General features: G+C 38.2%; 1 protein-coding gene across 2 annotated transcripts in view; it reads right to left on the bottom strand.

Annotated features, from left to right (window-relative positions):
* Nucleotides 1–12965, bottom strand: part of lrrk1 (leucine-rich repeat kinase 1) — a 150066-nt gene that overhangs the window by 95851 nt on the left and 41250 nt on the right. For both annotated transcript variants that reach the window (XM_049465458.1, XM_049465459.1), the window contains 4 exons: nucleotides 10661–10832; nucleotides 4354–4533; nucleotides 2732–2880; nucleotides 1355–1581 (listed from right to left, as the gene is read on the bottom strand). In XM_049465458.1, the coding sequence (XP_049321415.1) occupies nucleotides 1355–1581; nucleotides 2732–2880; nucleotides 4354–4533; nucleotides 10661–10832 (728 nt within the window). The remainder of the gene's footprint in view (nucleotides 1–1354; nucleotides 1582–2731; nucleotides 2881–4353; nucleotides 4534–10660; nucleotides 10833–12965) is intronic.

Below are 12965 nucleotides of genomic sequence, written 5' to 3' on the forward strand. Positions count from 1 at the left end.
AAAAGAGAGAGATTACATTACTTTATAGAAAGCTTAAGGCCACAAATAAACCAAAGGCGGTCGGTCGTCTAGGATGAAGAACATTCTGTAGTGTTCGAAACATAGGTGATACTAGAGTATACTATATGCGATTTGAGATTCTCACAAGACACTCTATATCCAGCTCTGGAAAAAAATAAGAGACCACTGTAGTTTCTAAATCAGTTTATCTGATTTTGCTACAGAAAACATTTCTCCCAAATTCCATATATTGCAAATGTTGTCATTTAGAGCATTTATTTGCAGAAAATGAGAAATATTTGATGAAATAACAAAAAATATGCAGAACCTTCAGACCTTAAACAATGCAAAGAAAACAAGTTCATATTCATAAAGTTTTAAGAGTTCAGAAATCAATATTTGGTGGAATAACCCTGGTTTTTACTTCACAGCTTTCATGCATCTTGGCATCATGTTCTCCTCCACCAGTCTTACACACTGCTTTTGGATAACTTCATGCCTTTACTCCTGGTGCAAAAATCCAAGCAGTTCAGCTTGGTTGGATGGCTTGTGATCATCCATCTTCCTCTTGATTATATACCAGAGGTTTTCAATTTGGTGAATTCAAAGAAACTATTTTTTTAAACAAATAAATAAATAAAACAATTCCAGAGCTGCATGAAGAAGGATTTGTAAAAAAGGATTTGTAAAATAGACAAAATAATTTTCTAATATACCACAAAAAAATAATCCTAAAAGATTACCACTCTCAAGAACAGAAGTTTCAATCAGGTGTTTTAGGTGTTTTTTTTTTTTTAAACAGAACCATAATGAGTAGAAATTAAACTTTATATTTACAGGGAATCTCCACCGTGTGGAAGGTACAAAGAATTCAATTAACTATCAGGAGATCTTGGGTGGAAATAGCACGCAGTCAGTGACAAAGCTGAAGCTTGGGAGATGTTGGAACTTCCAACAGGACAATGACCCCAAGCATACCTCCAATTCTAGCATGGCTGGTTGCAGAAGAAAGGCTGGAAGATTCTGGAGTGGCCATCACAATCGCCTGACTTAAATCCAATAGAAAATCTCTGGTGGGACTTGAGAAAGGCAAGAATCTCAAAGAACTAAAGGTCTTTGACCATGAGGAATGGGCGAAGATACCTGTTAATCACTGCAAGAAACTTGTTTCAAGCTATGTTTCACTTTTGGGGAGTTGTACTAAGTAATAATGTTGTATGTAACTAAGTCCTTATATGATCTGATTGTAAAAAAGATTTGAAAAATAAATATTAAGGCATCGAGTCTCTGGATGTGAACAGTAGTTAAATTGTTAAGTTAACCTGCTTTTCTTTACTGAACTTCACTCCTGTACCTGCTGCAGATGATCTCCTGAGAAGACTGGGGGGTTGGTAGCTCCTTGAGCTGGTTGTAGGACAGGTTGAGTGTGTTGAGGTGGATAAGGCCCCACGGCACCACAGAGGGCAGAGAGTTTAGATTATTATGGGATAGATCCAGCACTGTGATCCTGGAGGACACGTCTAGTAGCCAGTCCAGCTCCAACCACTGCAGCTTTAGTCCTGACCACTGCACTTTCAGAGGCTGGAGAAAGAGACACAGAGACACACACAGCTACAATTCACTTGTGTAGCATATACTAAGATGCAAATATAACCAGTTTAAATATGATTGCTCTGATGTCACAAAGTGGATCAACACCAGCAGATGACATGTCTCTCCAAACCATCACTGATCATCAGTAGATTTTGCATTCCATTTGGAAATCAAGGGAGCAGAGTCTGGAGGAAGAGTGGAGAGACACACAGTCCAAAGTTTCCACCAATCAGTGATGTTTTGGAGAGACATGTCACCTGCTGGTGTTGATCCACTGTGTTTTATTATCAAGTCTAAAGTCAGTGCAGTTTTGTTTTCCCACAAAATCTTACTGCACTTCCCTCTGCTGACAACTTTTATGGAGATGCAGATTTCATTTTCCAGCAGGACTTGGCACACTACCCACACTGCCAAAAGTACCAATTGGTTTTTAGAGACACAGTGGTTTTTGAGTTTTCATTGGCTGTAAGCCATAATCATCAACAATTAAAGAAATAAACGCTTAAAATAGATCACTCTGTGTAATAAATCTATATAATAGGGCTGCAACTAATCATTATTTTGGTAGTCAACTAATCTGATCATTATTTTTTGCTTGCTTCTGTACCCAGCACTTTGTGTAATGCGGTACTGTTACAAATTAACGATTAGTCGTCAATGAAATTTGTAGTCGACAAATTTAAATAACCGGCATTGTCTAATATATCGACTAATCGTTGCAGCCCTACTATATATGAGTTTCACATTTTGAACTTACTGAAATAAAGTCACATTTAATTATATTCTTATTTCTGAAATGCACTAGTATATTTTTTAAATATACTAAATCTAGTGTCTCCCATCTCTACCCAATAATATAGTTCCATAGAGACAAATATGGCTGCACAGAATTCCAACACACACACACACACACACACACACCTCTTACATAAAGGAAGTGCTCCTCATAGGTTAAATATCACACTTGTAATCTGAACCTTACACTCTGCTTACATCTCTGACCGTTTAGAAACATAAAAAACATATCTACACAAGCACTGAATATATTCTCTCAGTTTTAGCTGAAAAGAGGTTCCTACAGCGTCTCAAAACTGCAGAACCTCCACAGAGCAAGGCAGTGAAGTGAAGTAAAACTCACTGGTTGCGTGCTCCCGTCGCACTGCGTGTCCTGTTCCTCCAGGAGGCGCTGTCTCAGCAGCTGTTGGCTGAACTCCCTGTGGTCCATTAAGGTGTAGGAAGAGAAGCCGGCTCCATTCTCCAGCAGAAAGTTGGCTATTTCTTTATTTCCTGAGCAAAAGAAAAAGCGAGGCTGAGCATTTCACTGCAGGAAGTTTTACATGTTCCATATTCTCTCTCGCGCTCTCTCGCTCTCGCCTGCTCACTCGCGCTCTCTCTCTCTGTCTCGCTCTAAAGAGGAACTAATTCATGTTCTGTCAGGATTAAACAGGGAAAGTAGGTAGTGTGAGAAAATCCCCTGTTTTCAGTATTCGCTGGCTGACGAGACTTTAAATGAAGCCGCAAACGCTGCACTCAATCAGCAAACCAAACTTGATCCATTATTTATATCCATGTTTATCTGCACACAGTCAGGGCCAAAAGTTTTGGCACCCCCGAAATTCTGTCCCAGAAAAGTATTGCAATTATGCATGTTTTTTTATATACACGTTTATTCGCTCTATACAGGAACAACAAAAAAGCCAGAAAAAAAAGATATAAAAAAATGTATATAGTTTCATGTAAACCTCCAAAAATATTACAAACCAAACTGTGGGTAAATGACTATGGGTTTAAAGCATGTAATGCTCCTGTCCAGTTGAGAGGTGTGTGATGGTTATAGGAAGCGACTGATTTCAGTTATCATTTTCAGAGTCTTGTTTTTGCTTTTACTCAAGCGCTACGTGCTTCTCTCTCGTACCCAAAAACATCTCTCGGTGCAGCTAAAACTGCAAAAACAGCAAAAGCAAACCGCCTGGCCTTTTTTCACCTCCTCGACCTGAGCATGAACTCCACTCCAGCAAATGATGCTCCACATATGAGCTGCTAACTCATCCATTTCACTTTATAAAGCTATGAGTCGTATCTCAAATACGCTGTTTTTTGTTGTTGGTGAAGAAGGCGAAGTGTTCACACAGATACAGGTCACTTACATTTGTGAATGTGAACCGTTAGGATAGCCAAATCCAATCTAAGCAAAAAAACGGATTTGAGCAATGTGGCTTATTATGAGAATCATATTATATAAACAAGCAATACATGTAGTATTAAGAAATGATGCTTACATACAAAAATATTATTATTATTTTTTTTTATCTCTTGAGTGAAATGTTAATATAAGTTATATAATCTGATTTAGGATCCTACAGTCCAATCAAGGACAACAGACATCTCCTGACAGTAACTGGTGAGGAGCCATACAATCATACACAGCATTCTGCTCATACTAATCTTCCCCAGCCTGCAACAATTTAAATGGTTAAAATATATAAATGGAAGGCCCACATCTATAATAAATAAGTTAAAAGCGTGGCCCATCATTTTTGCACTACAAGCAGTAAAACATATATAAACAAATATTTGGACACACCTCCCAGTGAATGCATTCAGCTATAGTATTTTAGATTGCTTTTAAATATAATGCACAATTACTTCACCCTCAGAGACAGTTACTTCAAACAGGACAAACTCTTATTAGCCTTTATTTCAGAAGAAAAATAATGAAGAAAACAGCACTGGTGTGGTGGAGTTTGGTGGAGTGTGTACCTGCTCTGGCAGCAGCGTACAGCGGCAGGCCAGTGATCACTGCGAACTCGTCGCTGTGCATGGCACAGTCTTCTGCATCAGCCTGGTAACTGAGGACCAGCAGCTTCACCACCTCCAAATGACCCTGCTGACACGCTGTAGCCAGCATCCAGTTCAGCAGATCTTTACGGATACAAGGACCTGAAAGAAAGCAACAGAGAGCAAATAGACAAACAACACTTAAACACAGTCATAGCGTCTCTCGCTCACTCGCTCAGTCTCTTCAAGTCTCTCCCTTTCTCACACTGTCCCTCCCTTCAAAGTATCCTATCGGTATCAAAAATGTTAAAACAATACCCAGCCCTACTTATCAAGCTTGTTTTTACTAGCAAGCTCTTCAACAAAACAGCTGTTTTTCATCTGAAAGATATGTGCTGCACAGGGCTAGTATAGCCATTTAAGCTGTAATTTTTCTTTAGATTTTATTTATTTACCAAAAGACTGACTGGCTTTCTCTGGCTGCATTTAGTCTGCACTCACACAGATTAAATGCACGATTCGAATGGCAATACTGAGGTAAATGTATGACTAAAACGCCCTGCTGAGGTACATGTATAGCTTATAAGTTGCACTAATACGGTAGATGTCTAGCTAAATGTGTGACTAAAAAAAACACTTTCACAGTCACACTGCTGAGGTAAACATATTGTGCTTTGACGGTCAAAAATGATAGGTTATGCAATACATTAAATGGTGAAAAAAGTGACAACATTTATGAAAATCATATTTGGTATTCAGTTTCGGTTAAAAATGTACATTTCGTTGCATCTATAATCAGACTTCACAAGTCTCCCGGAAGTCGCGGGAGTTTACCGCATATCAATAACGGCTCCCTGACACCCGCAAGTCAAATAAAATCTCCCGAAATCTAGCACACGCACGAAGGGGACACAGACTTATTCCCCCCCAGTTGCATGTGTGATAGAGAGGGGAGGGAGAGAATGGAAGCGCATGCAAAGCAGAGAGGGTTCTGATTGGCCTGTTCTCTGCAAACAGTCTGTGAGTCAGCCAATCAGTTTTTATTGTAGGTGGGATGCGTTCAGGAGCATCATGGCTCCCATCAAAACTCATTCCACCTCTGACTACTTTAAAGTATATCCATGTCTGGTAAAAGTACTGGAGGGTACCTCCGTGAAATAAAGTTGATGTTGTTGTCAACATCATGAAACTTCACTACAGCTCTGCAATCGTCTACAACCACATTCAGAGTCTGCGTCATGTGTTAGGGTGCATCTCCTAATACAAAAGGCATAATCAATATTTCATACAAGCTGAACAGGGCTTCCCAGCAACAGTAATGAGATTATTACTGGACTTCTAACTCACTTAGATCAGGCTTCCAGGACCCTTTTACTCTCTGAAAGTCTTCTAAGTGTAAGGCAGTGTTTCTCAATCCTGGTGCTGAAGGCACTCTGGCCTGTTTGAGGTGTGCAACATTACAGGCTGCTGAGGGAAAGGGAAGTAGTAGTGATGCTTTGTTGGAACACATCATCAAACTGGGCTTTCACTTCCCAGTCTTTTGTGTTGAGGTCTTTGGTCAGCATTTCTGTAACCAGTGACTGGTTTTGTGCTCAGACAGGGCTTGAGGGACCTGTAAGTACACACTTCATGATCGCCAACAGGATCTTCTGCCTTCAGTCTTCTTTGGCTTTTATCAGTGTAAGCTACTCTGGTCCACATGCTCTCTTAACATCTGCAATATAATTTTTTTATGAGATGTGATGTAAAAATCTTAGGAGCAGAGAGGGGATAGAAACACAATAAACACTTAGTGTATTGTTTAAAAAGTCACTGTAAAATATGAACAATAATGCAGTATATTTATATACAGATGACAGCAAAATATGGTATTATTATTGTGATTAAATTAGAACATAACTGAAAAGTTACTTTATTTCAGTAATTCAGTTCAAAATGTGAAACTCATATATTAATCTATATATATATATATATATATATATATATATATATATATATATATATATATATATATATATATATATATATTTCTTTTGATGATTATGGTTTACAGCCAATGAAAAACCAATTAATCCGTGTCTCAGAAAATCTGAATATTATATAAGACCAATTGGTACTTTTGGCAGTGTGGGCAGTGTGCCAAATCATGCTGGAAAATGAAATCCACATCTCCATAAAAGTAGTCAGCAGAGGGAAGCATGAAGTGCTGTAATATTTTCCTGGAAAACAAAACTGCACTGACTTTAGACTTGATAATAAAACACCATGGATCAACACCAGCAGATGACATGTCTCTCCAAACCATCACTGATCATCAGTAAATTTTAAATTGTATTTGGAAATCAAGGGACCACAGTTTTTTTTATAATATTCTAATGTTCAACAATAAACCAGAAATAAACCATCAAAATGGATCACTCTGTGTGTAATAAATCTATGTAATATATGAGTTTCACATTTTAACTGAATTACTGAAATAATCTATTTTTTCAGTGATATTCAGGTTTTTTGAGATAAATCAAATGGTGCTAAATCTGATTTAGTATTTCTATCTACACATTTAATGTAATAAAAGCAGTCCTAAACAGAGAAATACATGTCTGTGTGTCTGCTCATTGTGTTTATAGCTGTTCCAGCTGTGCACCGCCCACAATGCACTGTGCATGCAAGGTGGCAGGGGGCAGTACGATATACAAATACTAGTGCAGAAAAAGTTAGCTTTGATGCTAACAGTGTCAGGGTAGGAGGGGGTTACTTGGGATGCTAACACTGATATTGACATTGCAGAGTTTGAGTAGCTTAGCCACAATGCTAAAAGCTGGGTTAGGCAGGGTTGGACAGGTTAGCTGCAATGCTAACAGTTGGACTCAGCAGGGGAGGAGACATAAATCACCTAACAAGGTCTCAACAAGGTCAGAAGCATCCCAGCCACATTAGTCAAAGCCAGGCCCAGCAGTTTTGGACTCTTTAACCATGATGCTAACATTCTAATGCTAACTCAGTGCTAGCAGTGTTGGAGTGGGTTAGCTGCAATGCTAACAGTCAGACATGGCAGGGTTGGAGTGGTTAGCTACAATGCTAACATTGAGGCTCAACGGTGTTGGAGTGGGTTAGCTGTAATGCTAACAGTCAGACATGGCAGGGTTGGAGCAGTTAGCAGTAATGCTGACAGTTGGACCTAGTAGGGTTGGAGTGGGTTAGCTGAAATGCTAACAGTCAGACATGGCAGGGTTGAAGCGGTTAGCTGCAATGCTAACATTAAGGCTCAGCAGTGTTGGAGTGGGTTAGCTCCAATGTTAACAGTCGGACATGGTAGTATTGGAGCGGTTAGCCGTAATGCTAACAGTCGGACATTGTAGGATTTACAATGCTAACATATGCATCAGCTGGGCTTGGCAGGGTTGAAGGGGGTTAGCCACAGTGCTAACAAACACAGCTGCTTTATCTGAAATGGAAGGCGGGTGGAGTTTTGCTAAATTTAAAGCATTTCTGTGTAGCATACAGTAGTATCACAATACTGCCTTTAGGCATCACCCACCCTTACATCTAAAGATTATCAATAAGGAAGAGAACATCTGTCCACATACAGTACATTATAGCTAATAACTCACTCAAACTAGCCTGACTCAAATCAAGAATTCTTCTGAAACACTCAGAGTTCAATCAGACAGCAATCATTGCATAACCACAAGTTTCACACTGAGCAAACCTCAGATGTCTTCACAGCCTTCTAAAAAGAGAAGCCTTCACCTAGACTTTCTTATACACCAGTGGACATTACTGCAGCACTTAAAAGTTTGAAAACCCGTTAGAATTTTCTCTTTCTTCTATTTCAATCAATGGCATGATAATCAGTCTGTTTTATTTAAAGATTTGCAAAGTCTAATTTTCATGACACGAACAAAGGACATTTTTGATCTGCTCAGATGAAGAGCTGTTTATGCTCCTCAGTACAAAAGAGCGCTACACAAATAAATTTTGATTTGATTTGATTTGACGTGACCTCTTCGAGGCCACAAAGGAACCCGAAGTAACTTCTAAGCAACTAAAGGCCTTATATCAGCTAATGTTAATGTTCATGCTGCTTTACAAAAATAATACTGCTATCCACCTGCAAATTGTAAAGCACACAAGGACAAGCCAGACAGCTATTAAAAAATATATATTTATTTTTTTTTAACGTGAAGCAGAAAGAATCTTGGTGAAAGAAAAACACTTCATTCAAGTATTCAAATTTTTTCCCCAACTATGAAACACAGTGCTGGTAGTATCAAGGTTTGGGACAGTTTGTCTGCGGCTGGACCAGGACAGCTTGCAATCATTGATGGAACAATTAATTCTGAATTATACAAGCAAATTCTCCTTCTAATAAAAAAATTGACAATAAATTACGTTAATATGCTTTAGACAATGTGCTATGAACAAAAAAGGAGGCCATGTAATATTTGATTATTTTTTTTAAATAAATAAAGTCTAATATTTTATAATATTATATAACTGTCTCATTGGTTTGATTTGGTTCCCCTTATCTACTTTAAACTGTGAGAAAATCTGATGAAGGTTTAGGCCAAATGTATGCAGAAACACTGTATAGAAAATTCTAGAGGGTTCATAAACTTTCCAGCACCACTGTAAACATGCCAACTGTTGTTGCACAATACTGTAGTTCCCCATACATCAATAAAAACACACCACAGCAAAACTTCAGCTGACCAGATATGACTTGGTTGGTGAAAGTTTCTTAGCACAGCAGTGAAAACTGTTTTCTTTGTGGGAATTCTATATGGCTGTGGGCACCCTTTTAAATGAAAACCTTCAGCTAGTTTAAGTTGCCCCCATTGCTGGCACAGAGAATGTACCGTATTTTTTAAGGTGCATTTAAAGGTCCTTAATTTTCCCAAATTGACAGTGCGTCCTATAATCTGGTGCATCTTATGTATGAATTTTACCAGTCAGGTTTTAAGGAGCAGTAAAGACACTCCACTAAAGTGAAGGAGTTTCAGTTTAGTTCTCCAGCCCCGAGAGTGGAGCAGTATTAGCATTAGCTGCTAACCCTACTAAGCGCTATCTGTTTAGCAGTTCAGAGGTGAGTATTATCGGCCTCTAGCCTTCTGCTAACCCCGGCTAGCACTGCTGCAGCACTGTTAGCATTAGCCACTAACGGCACTAAGAGCTAGCTCTTTCTACATTCAGAGGCGAGTATATCAGACTGTAGTCTGCGTGTTTACTGTGTTAAAACGAACTACCTGGAACAAACCGCTAGCTAATATTGCCCTGGCTTACCGGAACACTCGGGGTTCCTCAGTGTGTGCTGTCAGGCAGCATTTAGTAGCGCTAACCACGGCTAGCACTGGCGGTTAGCCGCTAATGCTAATTCTGCACCCAGCCTTAGTGGAAATCTAATCAGAAGCACTTTACTTACCCAAATAAACAGTTTTCAGGAGAGAAATCTGTGTAGATTAAGAACCAGCGCTCATTTAAAAAAAAAATAGTTTTGTTTACTTAGCATAGCTTTACTTTAGTTACCCCACCACCACCACCCAGTGAAGAGACCTGCTGAATACTAAGGAACAGGGTGTCGCCATGTTTTACTTCTTAGTGTTGCATAATGCACCTTATAATCCACACAAATAAGCCCAAATATGTGCATTACTACACACATTATATAATATCATCACATAATATCATGTTAAGAGTTGGTATTATTAAAAAAAGTTAATTTATATATCTAAAGAGTTAATATGGGTATTTTAAGCAGAAAGTAAGGTGGCTGTAAATAGAGGATGCTACTAATTCTGCAGCTATTGCTGCTGGGGGTGCCTAGGTAACCAAAACTGTAATAAAAAAAATATATTTCAAATTCTTTGAAAGTCAAACAAGTCTTTTTAAATGTTTTCACTGCAATGGCCGATGACAGAGGACACCACACTAAGTATAACTCTGCGATGCTCCTGACTATGATAGCCGTAATGCTCCGACAATCAATCAAGAGGTGCGGTTTTGTCGTACTAAAACATTTAGAGAAAATTTTGATCACTGTGTACCACACAAAATTGGTTTGAGGTCAGTAAGCACAACTAGAATTCACACAAAAGGGTCACTGTTGATTTTTGAGAAAATTACAGGATTTTATGTGAGCCTAGTCCGAGAAATACTGTAAATAATGAATGGAGCAGAAGGTGCCAAAGTGCAATGTGCTATGTAGTAAGGGAAGCTGGTAACTTGGTTTACATACCTACCGTCTAAATGCTAATAAACACAAATTCTAAAACAATATGGCCGAACTTACGTGGAATGGAGTCCAGTAGCTCTTGGACCACGTTGTGCCGGCCGTAATGCGCAGCCAAGATGGCTGGATTCCCTTCGCCGGGCTCCTGAGGAAACTGAACCCTTGCGTCCTTCAGCAGAAACTGTACACTCTCTATATCTCCGTGCTGACTGGCCAAACACAGCAGATCCAACTACAGAAAACACACACACATATACACAAGATTAAATGTACAGTACATCAGTATAACATTAGCAACAATTATAACTGGAGATCATACACCACAAGTGACGAGTATGATGATTGTTTTGCTGCATACAGTGCTTTAATTGATGTTTGCCTTGCAGTTACTAATTAAAATCGAAGTTAAATCAGTGTTATGACATAGTTAAAGAGTGTACTAGACTATATTAAAAACCCCTAAACTTGCACTAAAAGGCAATTTTTGTTACCACTACACTAGTACAACCAGACAATCTACCGACAAAAATACGACAAAACAATTAATTGTACAGATTGTTTTTTTTGTAGTGATTATACATCTACAGTGCACACTAGAAAAAGTAAATATAAGACATGTACAGTACAACTGTTTGTGTGTTTTGTGTTCAGTTAAATGTGTTATAATTCTGACTACAATAAAGATTAGACCACATTTAATTGGTAATCAATGCAGAAAAACAGATACGTCCAAAGCAAAGGATTATTATATTTATTGCATACACTTCTCTCTGTGTAAAAAAAATCAAATATATGTGTATAACCACTTCCTTCTACAGCTGTATATTTTTAATTTCTAAAAATAAATAAATAAATAAATAAATAAAAAGGTTTTTAGTAAATATGAGGAAAAAAACGAAGAAAAGCAGCCCTAAAAACATTAACATGCTACCACCACCATGCTTCACTGTAGGAATAGTGCTTTGGGATGAAAGTTCCCACTAATAATAAATCCTGATCCTAATTCTGAGGTTAACTGCATTATTAGGAGCACACACGGCCACTAGGTGGCGACACATGCACTTTTCATTTAGGATCATTCTAAACATAAACAAAAGGTACTGCTCTATTTAATTCAACATTTAATGAGTAATTAGGCCACAAGATTGTTGTACAGATTTTCTGTAAAAAGATTAAGCTTGGGAATATTAAGATATTGTTATAACAATTAATATTCACCTAAAATCCAAATTAAGCTGTAAGTAGGCCTAATATGGGCCACTGAAACAACTTTATAGGCTAAAGAGCTTAATATCAGCTTTCACATGTCATTGGTCATTGCTATTTTTAGAGAACCAGCGTTTTACTCTGAAGTGCTTCAGTTATCCAAAAGCAGTGCGTAAGACTGGTGGAGGAAAACATGTCAAGATGCATGAAAACCGTGTAGCATTGCCGAGAAGCCAGCATGCTCAGAGGACAATGCGGCGACTCGGTTCCGATACATCAGCTCACAGACGCCTTGTGCTGACTGAAATCACCCTAGGCCAATTGTGCTCTTTCAGGGCTCCAGCAGCTGATGGCAAGCTGCATGACTGGGATTCGAACCAGCAATCTCCTGATCATAGTGGCAGTGCTTTAGACACTCGGCACCCCAACTACTGTATATTTGTAGTGCTATATAATGTCCCAAAAACAACTGTGATAAATGATATTATTCAGCACTTCATTAAAAGATTTTTATGCCACTGATAACATGAGTATAAGCTACATAATGCATTAAAACTTTAAAAAAACTACAACAACCTTTTAATTAATAGGGATATACAGACATTGAAATTGTAATATTAACAGGTTTAATATTCTAAATAATAAAATAGAACTAAAATAAAACCACTGATTTTAAATTAAGCTGAAATAACAGCTCATTTACATTAATGGGCTCCTTCTGATATGAAAAATACAGTGGGTTATACTGAGGTCAATAAAAATGATTAAGGGTCAAATCCATATACTGAATAATAAGTGGATAATGTAATATATGGTAACAAGGCTAATTATGACTGCAGTATCCGTTTCTCAGTAATAAAACACTGAGGCTAATAGTAAACGTTTCTAGGAGAAAGATAAAGACAAACTTAACTGTTAATGTGCGGCATGTTAACTATATTTATTTCATTATGATTGGTTCTTTTTTTAAGAAAATCACTCAGGTACAGGTTGAGGATATATTGCTCTACTACAGCATCCAGCTGCTCTGTGCCTTCAGATGAATCAGCTCTTCTGCCTCTCATGGCTACAGTCAGTTCGTCTCAATGAGCATAAATGGAAGTGACCACTTCCCTCTTTTTTAAATCTGGCTCACATAGGCTGACAGTTTCCAACCCTG

Source organism: Astyanax mexicanus, chromosome 16, assembly GCF_023375975.1.
Source record: "Astyanax mexicanus isolate ESR-SI-001 chromosome 16, AstMex3_surface, whole genome shotgun sequence".
Classification (NCBI taxonomy): Eukaryota; Metazoa; Chordata; class Actinopteri; order Characiformes; family Acestrorhamphidae; genus Astyanax; species Astyanax mexicanus.